The 18,526-nt window shown below is 34.2% G+C and overlaps 1 protein-coding gene across 2 annotated transcripts in view; it reads left to right on the top strand.

The window, feature by feature from the left end:
• The window catches only part of AP1AR (adaptor related protein complex 1 associated regulatory protein), a 39,178-nt gene that overhangs the window by 13,847 nt on the left and 6,805 nt on the right, over nucleotides 1–18,526 (top strand). For both annotated transcript variants that reach the window (XM_032859693.1, XM_032859684.1), the window contains exons 2-5: nucleotides 9,581–9,629; nucleotides 11,149–11,175; nucleotides 14,425–14,450; nucleotides 17,558–17,654. In XM_032859693.1, the coding sequence (XP_032715584.1) occupies nucleotides 9,581–9,629; nucleotides 11,149–11,175; nucleotides 14,425–14,450; nucleotides 17,558–17,654 (199 nt within the window). The remainder of the gene's footprint in view (nucleotides 1–9,580; nucleotides 9,630–11,148; nucleotides 11,176–14,424; nucleotides 14,451–17,557; nucleotides 17,655–18,526) is intronic.

Raw genomic sequence — 18,526 nt, 5'->3', positions numbered from 1 at the left:
GAAAAATAACCTACTATTTTCTTTAAATCATTGTTTTTGGAGCTGCTTTTTTTCAGCAGCTTAGTTTTCACCATAATTATACACCTGAATATATATGATCTTAAATAGAACAGTGGATTGTTGCCCACATTATTTCAAACTTCCCCTTTACCTCCAAGGCTTATGGCTGAATTCATAAAAATTAAATGCACACATGTTGTGACTTTAATCATTTTCTTTACAGTTAAGCTTTACTTTTTGTGATACTGATGTATTCCTAGAGGCTCTTCCAGCTTCTCATATCACTTAGTTCTTTATTTTCACCCCTGGCATGTAAGTCTTATACCTTGGATTTGTCACATTTTTTTTTCCTCTCACACCTTCATTCTTGACTCCTGCTTTCATACTATGTCCCTATTAAGATTCTGATCTCCTCTCCATCATACCATTTTTCCAGTCCATTCCCCATCCAGATGATTTTCATGTTCTAAATGTTTCTTTAATCTATCAATTTCTCTCACTAACTCCATTATAGTACCTAGACTCAAATTTAATTGCAAACATTATTCATGTATTCCCTTATTCTTTATGCATTTATCTCTACTCATTTCTCTAGGAGTCACATGGTTCCTGACACTTGGAGGAGCAACTTCTTATGTGGACCTAAGTTTACTCCCAGCTTGAAGGGAAAAGTGGTGTTTTTATTCCCCTGTAGTCATTCTGAATATAGTAAACATTGATTGATTAGACTGAGGGTATTGATTTTACCTGGAGTATTTATTCAAAATTTCCACTTTCATACATGCAGTTCGGGTTCATTTCATTCATTTATGCTCCTGTGTGGCTATCATTAATTTATCCATTCTCTTGTTGATTATCTTGATTCTCTATCTTGATTCTCTTGTAGATTATCTTGAGGTTTTTTTGCTATTACTACTTCAGTTAACATTCTTATAAATGACTCTTTGTATGTATGTATGTATGAGAGATTCTTTAGCTACCTATACCCAGGAATGGAATAGCTTTGTCATAGCTGACATATATCTTCAAACTTAATGGAAAATATCAAACTTTTCAAAGTAATTTTACCAGCTTATACGTTTACCAACAGTGGTTTACATTGTTCTACTTCCTAACACTTGGTGTTGTCAGATATTTTTCCCTATCTGTTAATGTGAATGCTGTCTAATATTTACACTAAAATTTTATTTTATTCCTATATTCTAGCAACAAATAATACATATTTTAAAAATTATTTTCCATGTTAGCAGTGAAAAACTAGGAATAAGTCAATAGTAGATGTGTAAAATCAAAATAGCATTTAAAAACAAAAAACAGGGGCACCTGGGTGGCTCAGTGGGTTAAAGCCTCTGCCTTTGGCTCAGGTCATGATCCCAGAATTCTGGGATCGAGCCCCACATCGGGCTCTCTGCTTGGCGGGGAGTGTGCTTCCCCTCCTCTCTCTCCCTGTCTCTCTGCCTAGTTGTGATCTCTGTCAAATAAATAAATAAAATATTTTTTAAAATAAATAAATAAATAGAAACAAAAAACAAATGGAGGATAGTGACATGTTTATGGGTAGAAAGATGAGAATTGAGTGCATTTCCAGCAGTTGCACTGAACTTAACAAACTGATTCCAACAAATTTTATGAAAGAACAAAGAAACCAAAAATAGCCTGCAAATTTTGAGGAAGGCAACTTGCCTTATCAGATATGTTCTAATAATCAAAACCCTGTTGAATGGTCCAAGGCCAGATAAATAGATGAGTAAAACAGAATATAATACCCAGGCTCTGGAAATCAACCTGATGGGCAGCTCAGGAATCTTCATTTTTTAAGAAGGTGACTGTTACATGCCAAAGTATAAGAATGGCAGATTATTAAAACAGCTGTTAGAACTAAATATGTATTATTAGAGGTATTTTCGTGTATTGTGTCTATTTCAGGGACTTACTTTTTTTCCCTTTCTTATTTCAGCTCTCAGAGGTGTACTTCAGTTTCCTGTCAGTAATAATAACTTAATAATTGATTTTTGTCCCAAGGTAGGAATGGATGCCATTCCTAGATTTACCATTGCCATTTTCTCATGTTGTTTTCTCTGATACTTCCAACATTCATTCCTCCAAAAATCTCTGGTCTGTATGAGCTTGGGAGTTCTCTCTTGGAGTTTTGTTATTATAAATGAAACAAATTGAGATTCTTTGAGATTCAATAGCTTTAGTCAAGAGTTACAAATATGAAAGCAGTAATATGGTTTTTAGCGGCCTATTTTTATTTTTAAGCAGTTATATTTGCATAATGAAAAATCTTAAATTCTTCTGTACTGATTTACTTCAAATTTTTTAGCGACGTTTAGGGAACTTTGTACAACATGACCCATTTATATGCTAACAATAGGTCTACAAAGTAGGATGGCTATTCTTTATTTTTAGATTCTTAAGAAGTTAATGAAAGTATTAGACCAGATTTTCTTATAATTTTAAGTGTCAGCAGGTTTATTTACTCCTAATATTTAGTGAAGAACTTTTTATGAATAATAGAACAAATGCTTTATGAATGCTAAAAGCATATATTGTAAGCAGTGTTATGTATAAAATCAGCATACATTTAGATTCTCAGCTGCACACAATATTGGAACATGCACATCAGTGTTTTCAACTGAAGAACTATGATCAGTTGAACTTGGAGGAGGAATTGAGGAAGATCTAAAAGATGTTTGTGTTTGATCATGGCTCTATGTTGAAAAGAGCTTAGTTACTGGAGTTAGATCATTTTATTTTTGATGTTGTTGTTGTTTTGTTTTGGCTTGGTTTGGTTTTTTTGGTTTGGTACTAAGTCTTCAAAAATCCAGTATCTATTTGAAATATTCAGACTGAATTCTTAATTCAGACTAGCCACATTTCAACTGCTCAATAGCCACACCTGGCTAATGGCTATCATATTGAACAGTTCAGATCCATAAGATTATAGTATCTCATAGAATTATTGTGGAGAGGAAATGTATATAAAAATACATATAAAAACTAAGTTCATTTAAAAAAAACCCCTAAGTTCATAATACATTATAATAGCCTGTTATAGGTACTGACTAAATGTAAATCGCTCTTTGATCTCCATTACAGTAATAGCTTGTTATACTTTGGTTTTTGTAACATTATGTATACCAGGAAGCTTCAAGTCAATAAAACATTTTTTTCAAATTGAAGAAAGCAAAGTGTTATTTCTCTAAACCAAGTAACAGTAATCAAGAGTCAGGCCTTTGGAATAGACATTGCTACTTTTTTTTTTTTTAAGATTTTATTTTTATTTATTTGAGAGAGAGAGAGAGTATAAGTAGGCAGAGCAGCAGGCAGGGGGAGAAGCAGAAGCAGGCTCTCCGCTGAGCAGGGAGCCCGATGTGGGACTCGATCCCAGAACTCTGGGATCATGACCTAAGCTAAAGGCAGCCACTTAACTGACTGAGCCACCCAGATTACTACTTTTAATCATTTTGTTTATCTTCTAACATTTAACTTTGATCAAAGGTTGTTGTAAATGTAGTTTAATTAGTTGATATCAAATCTGGTTTTAAACTGATCCAGTTTCTTTTTTATCTCATTTTCCTCTGTTCTTTTTTAATGGTGCCATTTATATACAACTAAAACTTCATTTTTGAGGAAAATATTCTCAACTAGGACCTATGTACTATAATGAAATATTACTGCACAGGGCTTGGGAGACCTGGATAAAACAAATCCTGTGGTTTTTTTCCTATGTCTAGCTTTGTTGTTTCATTAACACATAGCAATTTTGTTTGAACAATCACATTGGTGATTTCTCCTTGTCCCAGGCTCTTGCCCTCAGCTTTATTGAGTTAAATAGAGAAAACCAGAAGGCATATTTGGCTGTTAAAAGTGTGAGATATAACTGTCCAGGAACTGCTTAGTACTTTTATCTTCAGATAAAGACATTCTTTCACTGTGAGTAAAGAATAATGGGGTGGAAGCTCTTAGTGAGTACAGGTTTAGAAAAAGTTAGGCAATTCAAATAACCTGTTACATGGGAGCACAACCTACCACTGGAGCCAGACAGATCAGTTCCTTGAACCAGGGACTCCTCTACATATAGGCTTTGGATTAACTCTGCTAACATTTGTTTCTCTGTTTCCTGTACTTCCATTTCCTCTACTTTACCATAGCTTCTTTTATTTATTTTTTTTTAAAGATTTTATTTATTTATTTGACAAAGAGATCACAGGTAGGCAGAGAGGCAGGCAGAGAGAGGAAGGGAAGCAGGCTGCCTGCCAAGCAGAGAGCCCGATGCGGGGCTCAATCCCAGGACCCTGGGATCATGACCTGAGCCGAAGGCAGAGGCTTTAACCCACTGAGCCACCCAGGCGCCCCAACCATAGCTTCTTTTAGATGTTAACTACTTCTGTTTAAGTCTCATAACCCAAGAGCTATTCTGTTTCTTTAAGGTAATTTAGCTTGTCAAGGTAGCATTTCCTTAATGGTATATTGCTTTTATAGTTTTAACTTTTGTTTCTTGGTATTTCACTTTTGGGGAAATAACTCATTCTTCCTCTATTTCCCAGGAATAAGCTATACTTCTATATCTCCATAGTGATTGGAAGTAAAATTCTTAAAAATAATAGCCATGTGTATGTATTAGTAATAACATGAAGCAGACATATGGGAGAGGAAAAATTGCTGGCATTGCATCTTTGTTTATAGGAAACCTTCCTTGAGATAGGAAAAGAAAACAAAGATGAATTTCCTGGGTTTGAAGCCAAGAAGAAAAGAACGGTGTTCTTAAAGATTGGGAATTGAGAAGTAGCCCCAGTGTTAATTATAGAAAATACAAGGGCATTTTGGACTGATGTTTATCTTAATGTAAGAGACTTGGAATTTGAATAGCGAACTCTCATCTAGAGTTCTAGAGAACTCTAACTACGTGTGGATGTCAAGCTTAAGGCATCTAAAACACCACACCTCTCCTTTCCTAGCTTTTTTCATCTCAGTAAATGGCAACTTCTCATTCTTCTGGTTGTTCGGGACAAAAACTTAGGAGATATCCTTGATTCTTCCTTTTTACATACATTCCTACAACTAATTCATTAGCAAATTCTGTCAGTCTTTTTTTCAGAACTGCTTTTTAGGACTTCAACTTGATGATCCATCCAAGCTACCATCATTTCTCTGTTGTGCTATTACAAAAGATTCCTAATTGGCCTCTTAAAACTTAGATCAGATCATCTGTTTAGGATCTTCCAGTGAAGTGCTTTAAGAATAAGTTCTTAAAGAATGGTAGATTTAGAAAGTCATGATTTTTTACCTTCTCATGAAATAATGGAACTAAGCAGTGATTAGTAGTGGATGCTGAAACCATTTGGTGAAAGGTTGATGGGAAGCTTTATAATAGATGAATTAGGCTGACGATACCTGAACCTACAAATCATTCTCGGAGTCAGTAAAAGTAAGGCAGACAAAAATGAAATTCCTCATAATTTGGTTCAGTAGCAGGTACCACATACAAAGGGTTCTTGCCTTAAAAAACTGCCCTCAATTTAAATCAAATTGTCAGTACATAGGAAATACAGAGAATAGAGGAGGCAAACAACACCAAGAGGAAAAAAGTCAGCCAAACCTAAGAAGTAAGAAATTCTACAGGACAAATGACACAATTTCTCCAAGAAATTGGGGCATGAAAAAAGGTGATGGCACAGCAAGGAGGGCTGTTACAGACTTTAAAAGAGACTTAGACGGGGCCTAACAAGCAAATGCAGTAGGTAGACCTTGTTGGAAATCTGATTTGACCAAATCATTTATAAAAAGATAGGGAGGTTGAAATATAGACTGGCTATTAGGTGATGTTAAGAAATGATTTTTAATTTTGTTAGGTGGTAATATGGTTAGGTTGACAAAAATGTTCCTAACAAATAGAGGTAGTAACTGAGGTAAGGGTAAGATAACATACATGTCTGGGATTTGCTTTAAAATACTCTACCAAAACAAAAGAAGGGAGTTGTAGTAATAAGACTAGGAAAATGGTAATTTTTTAAGTAGGGTGATGGGTACGAGGAGGTTTATGATGCTTTCCTCTCTACTTTATTATATATTTCAAAATTTTCATAATAAAAGCTAAAAAAAAAAAAAAGGTGAATGCCAAAGACCAACATATCTTTTGTGAATTCTCAGCTACTGAGAAGAAACTCCAAAACCCTCTCCATGGCCAAGAAAGGCCCAAAGACCCTGGCTGTTTCCCAGACCCTCTCTCTTTCTCCTCTACTCCAGCCATTCAGGTCGCCTGCTCATTTAGAGTATGCCAAGCACAGTTTTGCCTCAAAGCTTTTGTTTCTCTTCTGCTCAGAATTCTTTTCCTCCAGTTATCTAGCTAGCTGGCTTTGTCATAGCCTTAGGAGTCTTTGTTCCAGTTTTTCTTTAACAGAAAGACTTGCCCTGACCACCCTATGTAAAATAACCTCCCTCTCCTGGTCGCTATCCTTGCGTACTCTGAGGTATTTATTTTTTCATAGCGCTTCTCACCACCTGATCATTTATGTACTTACTGTTATTCATTCCCAAGAATGTTAGCTGCAAGGAGGCAGGTTCTTGGCCTGTTTTATTGACAGTCGTATTGCCAGCACTTTAGAGCTGTGCCAGGCACTCAGGTATTCAATAAATATTTATGAAATAAAAATGTAAACGCTTGAGGCCACATTTAATAAACAAGTACTCCCCACCCCCCACCCCTGTTGTTCTACTTACCTTTCACTTGTATTCTCATCTATACCTAGAGGTAGAGGAGGATTGCCAGGAGTCTCGCTCCTTATTCTAGAATAAAACTGCGAGGTAGAAAATACAAAATATCAGGGCAGTTTATTACAGGAAATACTGAGAAAGTTATATTCCAAATGTATTAGGATTTTAAGGATCCAATAATATGAAAAGATTTTAGTTTCAATTTCTTTCATTTACTGCTTAAGTAATGGAGAGCTCTGTGAAATCTAAAATGCTACTTTCTTTTTTTTTTTTTTTAAGATTTTATTTATCCATTTGACAGATCACAAGCAGACAGAGAGGCAGGTAGAGAGAGAGAGGAGGAAGCAGACTCCCTGCTGAGCAGAGAGCCCGATGTGGGGCTCGATCCCAGGATCCTGAGATCATGACCTGAGCTGAAGGCAGAGGCTTAACCCACTGAACCACCCAGGCGCCCCTAAAATGCTACTTTCAAACAGCTGGCTTTCCAATTACTTTTAAAATGTGTATCACAATATTTCTCGACTTCCTTTCAGATAAATCCCAGGACAAAGCTCTTCTAATAAAAAATGTTGCCTCTGAGTTTGCCAAATTGAGTATTTACTTTAATCTATTAATATAATCTTGGCATTTATGATACTAGTAGCCAATATATGCCCTTTGTGAATAATAAGGTCACAATCTAATCTATCTAAAAAAGGAAAGCTTAAATGTTTTTTTCATGTATTTTGCTTTTCTGTTTGCCTTCCATTTTCATTGTTTTGGTTTTAGTAGGTTTTTTCCTACTAATTTGCTCTTTTGCCATTCTATATTATATGGACTCATGTTTATTTATTAGTCGGGACTTTGGTTGTGAGATGGAAATCCAGATCAAACAATCTTGGGCAAAAGGTAGAATTTCTTATAAGAATACTAGGTTTCTCAACTACTGCCAGATCATGGGCAGATTGGGGATGTAACTGATTATTAGGGATGACTTCAGCACTGTCAGAACATTATTTTGATTGATTTCAGTCCTCTCTTTGCAGATTTTCAGAAGCTTAACTCCTAGCACCACCCTAGAGCTCTGAGGAAAATATTGTCTGTCTGCTCAGTTTCTGTATAACCCTGAATCAATAAAATGAAGTCGAGGGGTTGGCTATGGTCTCGTTTGGTCAGATAATCAGAAAGTCAGTCATGCAAGAGCATGATCATCCTCACTATAGTTAGATGTTAATAAAAGGGACAGAAAAGTGAGACGTTTACCACAGCCAACACCTTGGAATTCTAAGTTTAGTCATGTATCTGTGTATAATTGGAATAGAACATAGTGCTCTGCCATCTAATATAGTTTAGTGCAGTAGTTACTTCCCTTGGTTTGGACAATGTACCACTCGGCTTTAGGTTTTGCTTCAGCAGTAAAGTCACACTGATGGTTTATACTGAGATACTTAGTATTACTGAGTTTTATTTCATTATCCAGCTACATCACTCAATAAATCTGGAGGGGAAAATTGACTAATCAGAGACAACTTCTTCATTCAGGAAAAAGAGTGGTAGTTATAGGGAGAGAGCATACAGTATTTTAAGCATGAATCCAAATGCTAGAACACAGTGCTATTTGAAAGCTCAACTCATTTCTGTTTTTGTCTCAGAAATAGGGAAAATAGAATAATGGGACAACTAAATGCTTAGAGAATTAAGGTTATTTTTTTAATACTGGATATGTTTTATAAATTATTATATCTCATATTATATTATATTATATATAATATATATTATCTTATATTATATTATTATATATGTTTTATAAATTATTATATCTTATATATATTATATATATATTATTATATATTATTATATATTAAACAGTTTTATTAATGATCTCTTAATGGGCAATAAAACTGTTTTGCATTTGTTAGCAAATAAAGATTGTACTAAAAATGGGGCCTGTGATTTCATTGTTCTTTCTGTTCTTTATAATAATAAAAATTTAATCATGATAATATAACATTCTCTTTCACTAAACCTGTATGCCCCTCCATACAAACATATACACATAATACTCACAAAGCATTCTGAACTGTCCTAATCCAGGATTCTTCTGATCTCTTAAGGGGGTACTTTCTGTCCAAGGATCCTGACACATCAGGAACCCTCAGTGTGATTTTTGATCTCTGTGGGAGCATGGAAATCCTTTCCTCCATTAATATAAGCAGTATAACAGGAACCACATTTTAAGTTAAAGTCTTACAGTCTCCTGGCACTTCTAGTATTAAAGAAATTTGGGTGCTTCTGCCCTACAACCAACTTTCATACTATAATAGAGGACATATAGTTAATAGAATGCATACATGTCTTTGGAGCAGCTATAACAAAGTTTCTCATTTGATTACATGTAAATTTCACTAATAGGCATGGAAGAGAATGATTAAAATTTGTATGGGCCTGGAAAGAATAGAAAGCACCTAGCTTTATATAAACATGGAATCCCAGCATCTGGAGATAACCACTCTTAGCATATTGGCATATATATTTTCAGATTTTTATTGTTTTGCAAATGTTTAAGAAAATTGGAAACATACTCTTACACATTATTTAACACATTCATATTTTAACATATGCTTTCCTTGATACAGTAAAAATAATGAGATAAATTTTAAAACTTAATTATATTCTGTTCTGTGTAGTAAATACAACAAATTTATTATTACAGGTTTAGTAAATATTAAGATTAGTGGAAAAATATTGGTTGAATACTTCTAAACTCATAACTTAGTTTGAAACTCTCAAATGTTTTTATGGAAATGTTTTTATGCTACTATATTGGCTCAGTTTTGGGATTAATTGTAGTTTTGTAAAGTTTTTCTGTTTTTCTTCCCAGATCCAAGTATTTTAGAACATGCTCAAGAGGTGAGCACTTAACTATAGAGGTGAGTAGAGTCATGAATCTGATTGGATAAAAATATCTTCAGGAGGACAGGAGGGACATTTTTCTTTTCATTAAATTTAGTATGGACTTTTTATATTTCAGTGTTATTGATGCTAGCGAAGAAGGAAGGAATTGGGGTGATGAAAGGAGGGGTGAATAGAGAAAAGTATGTGGATTAAGGGTCTGACCTTCCAATAGAATTGCTGTTTCTACTTAAGAAGTGGTGTTTTTGTTTTTTTCTTTTTCACTCCACACAATTCAGAGAGGGGGTACTCTTCTTGCAGTTATAATGGCTCAATAGGCAGTGATTCTAAAGATAGACGGTTGGCCTGCCCTAGTAGAGAGGTGTAGCAGGATCAAAGCAGAAAGCTAATTTTAAGCAACTTTACGATTCGAGTCACTGAGTTGCTTATTCTCTGTATGTAAAATATGATAATAGAATCTAGTCAGCTCCTGCTATGTATTACCTACTTCACCATATAGGTTATAAATGTCATCAACATAATTCTTGATACAGTTGCGTTGAACAGGTGGCAGTCATCCCATTTTAGGGATGAGAATCAGAAGCTTAGTTAGGTGACGAAGAAGTTGGGCTTTGTTACACAGCCCCTTAAGTGGCAGAACCTAATTCTAGTCCCAATCTGCCTTCCTTCAAAGGTTGAACACTGTACTTTACTGCCTTCTATATTAAATAAAGAAGCATATAAATCAGAAACTAGTTTTTTTTAAATCTCAAATTAAAAAAGTTCAAGATGATTTGAAAAATTTTTGTCATCTCTTTAAATTCTTGTCTTTCTAAACCTTTTGAATTCATTGTTTTCTTGATCTTTAAGTAATAAAACAATGTTAACAATAAAACTATTTTCTTTCAGTGGTTATTTAGCAAATTATTTATATTTAAAATGTACATATATTTGTAACATAATTTAGTAGTAATGACTTTCATCCAATCATTTGACATACTCCTGTTTATCACATCATCATCTAATTGTTTACATTCCTTTATGCAGAAAGACACTGTATTTGGGAGTAATGACTACCATCTGGCAGATATTCAGTAAATAGTTAAATGAATGAGTAGATGAATAAATATAAACATTATAAGATAAATTCTTATTTGGGTATCTTTGAAGTCCCTGTTTCTTGAGTAAATTCTCCTTACGACATTTAATTTGTTCGGAGCTCAAATGGAAACTGGTAGTGTGGGTTTAAAAAACCCATATGAAATAATTCAGGTGAAAGTTTTAGTTTATAAATTTTAAAAAGTTTCTGATTGATGAAAATTGCTGTAATTCTCCTTTTTTTCCCCATAAAATCATAAATAATAGTATATGCTTATCTTGGCTATCTTACTGGATTATTGGATATATCAAATGAACTCATGTGTAATGGGACACATGACTCAAATATCCTAAAAATATAAAGGTATATTATTTTCAAAGTGAAAAAAAGTCAGTTTTTTCTGAGATACATACCTTAGACAAATATCCCTTCTAACACTTACTTTCTTGTTCTTTCAGTTTGAGAATCTAGTAGAAAGTGATGAAGTAAGTATTTCCACAATAATACAAAACCCATATTTGTTCTCATGGGTCATCTCATTAATTCTAACAATTATTTTTGAAATGTTTATTTTATTGTCTTTATTTTAGAATTTTTATCTTTTGGTTTTTATTTTGTCTTTTTAGTCCTTTACTATGTCCTTTTACTAATTTATATTAGTATATAATTCATAATTTTCTTATATATAATGTATATAATGCTGTATATATGATATATATATAGGTTTATGTATTAATTTCATGTACTCTATATATGTAAGTGTGTGTATATAGACATACTTAAAATATGATTTTAATATTTTATATAGAAAATATATATTATATAAATATATAAAATATATTTTAAAGCATGCTGTAGAACTCCAGCAACTTTAAAAAGAGCTATTTTTAACCTCTTGCTGTTAGGTAAGTAAAATTCCTCAACAATCCAGGGTAGATACATTCTTTAACCATAGTTTTCATAGATTTCTCAGGGTGGAATTTATACATGTCCATTCTACAATCACTTTCTGACTTTTTAGTCATTATCTTTTTTAACAGTTATTCTTTTTGTTGATTTCTTTGCATTTCATCTCATCTAAAACTGAAATATAAGATGCATTTCAAGTACAGATATATGAAAATAGGGAGAAGGTAAGGTTTAGAATTATGAAATGTAGTGTGTATTTCTGATGCCCTGGTTGTAGTTAAAAGAGTTTTAGTCTATGAGCTAAGTTTCAACTTAACTAAACTAATTGTATGAATTTGTACAAGTTACTTAGCCCCCATTGGGCCTACTCTATACAACTCTAAAATGAGTTCTACTGGAAGAACACTGCAAGCTCTGACCTTTTATCACTTTTGTTTCCTAAAGAAAGAGGAAAACGTATCAAACAAATTTAAATTATTCTTTAACCCAACATTTCCCACAGTGTGTATGGAAGAATACTTGTCTCAGAATGTAAATTAGCACATTAAAGCTTCTAAGAAGAACTATTAAAGAAACTGTTAAGAAAATTATTTAAACCTATTTAACTTAGCATTTCCCAAATTAATTTGGGTGTAAATCCTTTTTAAAAACAATAATACATGTTTATTATCATCTGGTAGAACACATTGGAAAACTTAGCCTTTTGTTTCCCAGTAAAATTTCTGCCAAATATTTTAATGTTTCCTAGAACCTAGTTTCTTTCCCATTTCAAAGATTACTTTAATTCCATGTGTTTTTTAGAACTAGTATAAGCAAACACTTAATATAGTATTTTTAAAGTTTCTAAACTTCAGAAATGCTAAATGTAAGAGCTCTTTCAGTCTTTATTACGGTTCATCCCAGCATCACACTGCTTTTTAAAAGAATATGGTTCCATGGGGCGCCTGGGTGGCTGGGTTAAAGTCTCTGGCCTGGGTTAAAGTCTGCCTTCGGCTCAGGTCATGATCCCAGGGTCCTGGCTCTCTGCTCAATGGGGAGCCTGCTTTCTCCTCTCTCTCTGCCTGCCTCTCTGCCTACTTGTGGTCTGTGTCTGTCAAATAAATAAAATCTTTAACAAAAAAAACAAACAGACAAAAGATTATGGTTCCATGTATTTTCCTAAGGTGTTTTTTGTTTGGTTGAGTTTTTTGTTTGCTTTCATTTTTACTAACCAGTCTTTTCCTCTTTCATGTCATATTTTGTGTTTGCTTTAATTGAACATCATCTTGTTTTATAGTGCTGTTCCTTATCATTTGGAGTTTTATTCCTGCTGTTACTTGGCCATATATTTTAACTATCACATATGAATAGCTTAAGTGTGTAAGAAAGATACATAAATCCGAATCAGTCTTGGAAGTAGTTATGGTTTACTTTGGAGGAAAAAAAAAAAAACTATAGGTAATTTCATAACCATGTAAAAAAAAAAAAAAAAGAAAAACAGTTGATTCTCATTATTTATGGTAATTATGTCTTATAAAGTTGCCATAAGTGCTGAGTTAGTGAATACCAACTGGAACATTACTCTCAGGGGGAATAGAGAGATTCCTGTAAGCTTTTAGTCATATTTTCATAAACCAATCAGTAAATAACCTTGTTTCATGTGTCTGTTTGACAACTTATTTTAATATATATTATTGATTCATTAACTTTGAACTCAAGGCCAGCAGCACTATAAGTCATACCTGAAGTCTGTCTAACACACACATTTTCTCCCTAAGGCTTGATTCAGCCTCCTTGGCACAAGGATCATTAGACAGCACTTCAACACCACACAGGGGGGTCATTTTAAATAGTGGAATGACCAACAAAAAAGCACAAACATACAAAAAACATGGTCCTCAATAGTCTGTAAAGAGGACAGTATGAGAACTGAAACGAGAAGGCAGAGCATCACCATGTTCTACCTCTACTGGGAATATGCATTTTGGGCAACTCAAAGTTTTTGCTGTTCTGTGGAAGTCTATTCATGATCACAAAAGCACAAAGATTATTAATTTTGATGTTACATAGGTGAATTTGCAAATATGGAATTTATAAATAATGAGGATAACTGTAAATGATAAAGTCATAGAAGATATCTTGTCTAATACTATCCTGACCCCAGTTCATTTGGTATAGAATATATATTAGCTAGAAAAAATTAAGAGGGGTGCTTCGGTGACTCAGTCTGTTAAGCAGCTGCCTTCGGCTCAGGTCATGATCCCAGGGTTCTGGGATCGAGCCCTCCATCAGGCTCCCTGCTCAGTGGAGAGCCCGCGTCTCCCTCTGCCTGCTGCTCTGCCTACTTGTGCACTCGCGCTCTCTCTCTCTCTCTCTCTCTCTGTCAAATAAATAAATACATCTTAAAAAAAAAAAACAATTATTGGACATTTCTTAATTTTTTTTTTCTTTAAAGATTTTATTTATTTGACAGAGAGAGAGAGAGATCACAAGTAGGCAGAGAGGCAGGTAGAGAGACAGGAGGAAGCAGGCTCCCTGCTGAGCAGAGAGTCCAATGCGGGGCTCAATCCTAGGACCCTGAGATCATGACCTGAGCCGAAGGCAGAGGCTTTAACCCACTGAGCCACCCAGGAGCCCCCCGATTAATTGTTATATAATTTAGCTATATATTAAATTTTGCTCTTGAGAAATAGTAAAATTTTAAAGCTTTTAAAGATAGTTTTAATAATAGAATTTATTTACTGTGATAAAAATAAAAAGGAAATATTTTGATTAAGTAAAAATTTTGTTGACTTGCCTTATGTAACATTCAGCAAGTGAAATTTCTTTGTTTAATTTTTACACAGGGGGAAAGCCCAGGAAGCAGTCATAGGTAAGGCTTTTCATTTTTTAAACAATGTCTGTGTGAAGCTAAGAATTGAGGCTCTGTCATTTGCTTGCTTTGAGGCATTGAATAGTTTACAATTCAGGACCTTAGTTTTCTCCTTCTATAAGTTTGAGGCAAATAATATCTCAAAGTATTATTTTGAACATAAAGGAATTTAATGTACATAAGTACCTAGTGCTCTCCTATTGAACCTAAGTCATGTATTTTTTAGTTTAAAAAAAAACTATTTAATATCAATAAATACATTTCCTTGAATTTTTAAAATATTAACCGTCTTTTCCTTCCTCATGACATTCTAAAACTTGTTTTACTAATAGGTTAACTAGAACCTTGATATTCTAATTTATTTAAGCAACCTTTTTAGATTCTTTTGAAATTATATGAGCTACTTGAAAAAGAACCATCTGTCTTTAACTGGAGAGTTCTTCATATCAAGAGAATATTTTCATACACTGTTTCATATTTTGAATGCATATTCTTTACCTTTTTTAGTTTAGCATACATTTATTAGGCAATTACGTGGCACTGCGCTAGGCACTGGAATTAAAAAGTCAAACATGCTTCTCTACATTAGAAGAAAGAATATCCTGGTCTGGGAGGTAGTTCGTGTAAATGACTAATTTCAACAGAAGATGGAAAAAGAGATTAAATAGCAGTTATAAAATATGCAAGGAAAACCTAAAGGAGAAAACATTTGCCCAAAATGTGTGAGAAGAGGTGTGTCTAGGTAGACTTTTTTAAGGAGATGACACTTAGGTTGATCCTGGAAGTGTTAGCTCATGAGAACTAACCAGTGGAGAAGAGCATTTCAGACAGAAGAAATTGCAAGAACAAAGTGGGTTGAATGAAAAGAGGCACAAGAGAACTTTGTGGAGGGATGGATATGTTTGTATCTTGCTTTGTGTGGCAGTTACACAAGGGTATGTAATTGCCAAAACTTAATGAACTGAACGCTTAAAATTTTATTTGTTATACCTAAAAAAAAAAAAAAAAAAAAAAAAAAAACCGTAGGCAGAAAGGGCTAGAGGAACAGATGTAGGGGACATTAGCTTATACTGGTGGTTAAAACCATAATTATCAAGTTAACGTAACCTGAGATTGAGAACAGGAGGAAGTGAGGTGCCTGGAGCATGGAGAGAGAGTAGCAGTAGCAGTCTGAGGATTGAATAAGCAAATACTATAAGAGGATTCTGAAGACAACCAAGACTAAGTAAGCAAAAAGAAGTATGAGAGTATAGAAAGCCACGGGAAGTCATAGAGATGACGGGCCAACAGAAGGAATGGAGAGAATGGCCATCACTGTTGCATTAAACTGAAGTAAGAAGATGAAGACTTAAAGTGTCTACTGGGGGGGCGCCTGGGTGGCTTAGTGGATTAGGCCTCTGCTTTTGGCTTAGGTTGTGACCTCACAGTCCTGGGATCAAGCCCCACATTGGGCTCTCTGCTAGCAGGGAGCCTGCTTCCCCCTCTCTCTCTGCCTACCTCTTTGCCTACTTCTGATCTCTGTCAAATAAATAAATAAATAAATAAATCTTTTTTAAAAAGTGTCTACTGTATTTGGCAACATAGAAGCCACCTTTGCTAGAGTTACTGGGGAGGAAAGCAAAGCTAGACTGCCATGAAGTAATGAGAGAATGGGAGGTAAGGACAGAGAAGGTAAGATAAGCATAGTAGTTAAGAGCAAGGAGCTAGACTACTTGAATTCAGATCCGAGATTGTCACATATTATGTGACTTACTTGGACATAATCTTTCTTCATCTCATTTCCCTCAGGTGTATTATCTCTATATCTACCTGATAGTGTTGGTGTGAGGATTAAAATTAGTTAATATGTGTAAAGTGCATGGAAGAGAACTTGACACAATAAATGCTAGATGCTCTAGCAATATACACTCAGTTTCATGAGTTTTAGCAGAAATGGGAAGGAGAGAGGGTGTAGCTAAAGATAAATACAGTCAAATGAAGGTTTTCCTCTCTTTTCTCCTTTTTTTCTTTCTTCCCAGTTCCCTTCAAAAGGAAGAGAGGTGAAGACAGAAAAAAAAAGAGTAGGTTAAGATGAAAGAGAGGGGCTAATTGTTAGAGCAATGTCCCAGAGAGTTCTGTGGAGTAGGGGAGGAAGGGTGGTATCAGTGGTGAATGAGTCAAGAGTATAAGTGTAGCAGATGACCTTGAACAAGTTAAGCAATGCCACCTCTTCAGAGGATGGAGGGGGAAATAGAGAAGATCGACTTTAGCTAAGAGGAGGAGGAAAAAGAAGTTGAAGGAGTTGCTGGTTGGTGCTCCCCATGTCTCAGAGTGGGATGGAATTGACTTCTAAGAGAAAAGAGTTTGAATGAGGAACATAGAGTACTTGAAGATTTTAAGTAGTTAGCTTAAGATGTGAGAAGGAGTTGACCATGTCTAAGAAAAGGGTTATTGCTAATGTTAGATTTTTTCTAGCAGCTCTTAGGAGAAAGGGCTGATCATGGAATTGATCCAAGGTCAGAAAGTAAGCTGGGTGAATGAGGTATCATGATGATAGGATTGCAAGAAGGTGAGATGTTGGTAAGAAAGTACTTCAGATTTGCCATGGTGTCCACATTGGTTGTATGTGAAGTGTGGCAAGGTAATAAGGATAAGTAGACAGGGAGAAAAGGGAAGGATCAAGGCCTTGGAGTACCCAGAGCGACTGAGCAGGATAAACAGGAGGGTAATGTGTATGTGAGTTAAGAGTTCCAGAATGGTAAGAGGGCTATCAGAGCATAGTGTACTGCAGTTTATACTTCATGATGAACATTTTGGGATATGGTCAGATGGCTGAAGCAGAGCCAAAGTGATAAATGTAGTCCGCATTTCTTAAAAGTGGTTATAGTACTGAAAAATACTCTGATGATATATCATCATGTTCAATGTATATACCAAATTATAGCAAATGTTAAAATGTATACCTTTTTACTCTTAACCATTAAAGTTATAGTATCATGTTGCTTTAATACTTTTTTGACAATACAATTTTAGTATTTTTCTGGTTGATCAGTGTTTTATTTGGACTTGTTCTCACCAAAAATGTTTTTTTCTTTTCTTTCTTTTTTCTCCCTCATTTTTTTCTGTAGGCCTCTTACTGAGGAAGAAATTGTCAACCTAAGAGAGAGGCATTATGATTCTATTGCTGAAAAACAGAAAGCTCTTGATATGAAAATTCAAAAAGAGGTAAATAGTATTTTTATGTTGCTTAAGTATATGTTATCATAAGACCTCTGTTGATGTTATGGAGAAAGTTTTCATTAATTAATATGGTCCTTATGAACAGTCACTGGATCTATATTTAGATATTATGCAGATGAAGATTATTTACAATTAAAAAATTTTAGTCTATTATAGTTTGTTTTATTTCAGTTTAATTGATCAGAAATCATATGCTGCCAAAAATGAAGATAATATGTTCTTTTAAAAACTAATTCCTTAATTCACAAATAGAGACTCTGACGAGATACATGTATTTTTATGTTTAAAAACAACTTTTAAAAAGTCTAACAGTAAATATTTTTTAAGTCTTTTTGTTTGTCAGGACTTGTTTATTCTTAGTAAGTGAACCATAAACTATAATCATAAATGTTATACTTACTTTAATGTGTTTATAGGAATGGTCTGTAATTATAGTTTTGCTCTTCACTAAATGGAATTAGTCATATTCTATTATAGATTTAAGAATAATCTTTTAAGTATTAACTAGTGATTTCAGCAGCATTCATTTATGCTATGCAATAGATGCTAATATTAGGTTAAGGAGAAAAATTGTTGAAATTTTTTTAAGTTTGATATGACCTGCAATGGATTACCACTAAAGCAGTTAGTATGCTATTATGAATGGCAAGAACTTAAATTTGAAAGTAACTTTTGATTAACTGGATAGAAATAAAATTCAGAACACATGTGCATCAATGAGACATGAACTTTGTGAAAGCTTACTTCACTTTGATAGATGGTGATATGATTGGCCTTAGTTTAAAGACCTTGGACTTACGAAAGCCAAAACCATTAAACTAGTCAGGGTGATAGGCATTGGAACAATTGTTGAGAAT

The sequence above is a fragment of the Lontra canadensis genome, unplaced genomic scaffold (genome assembly GCF_010015895.1).
Source record: "Lontra canadensis isolate GAN:19392208 unplaced genomic scaffold, GSC_riverotter_1.0 scaffold1, whole genome shotgun sequence".
NCBI lineage: Eukaryota > Metazoa > Chordata > Mammalia > Carnivora > Mustelidae > Lontra > Lontra canadensis.
The sequence above is the reverse complement of the archived record's forward strand: the minus strand, read 5'-3'. Positions and strand labels throughout refer to the sequence as shown.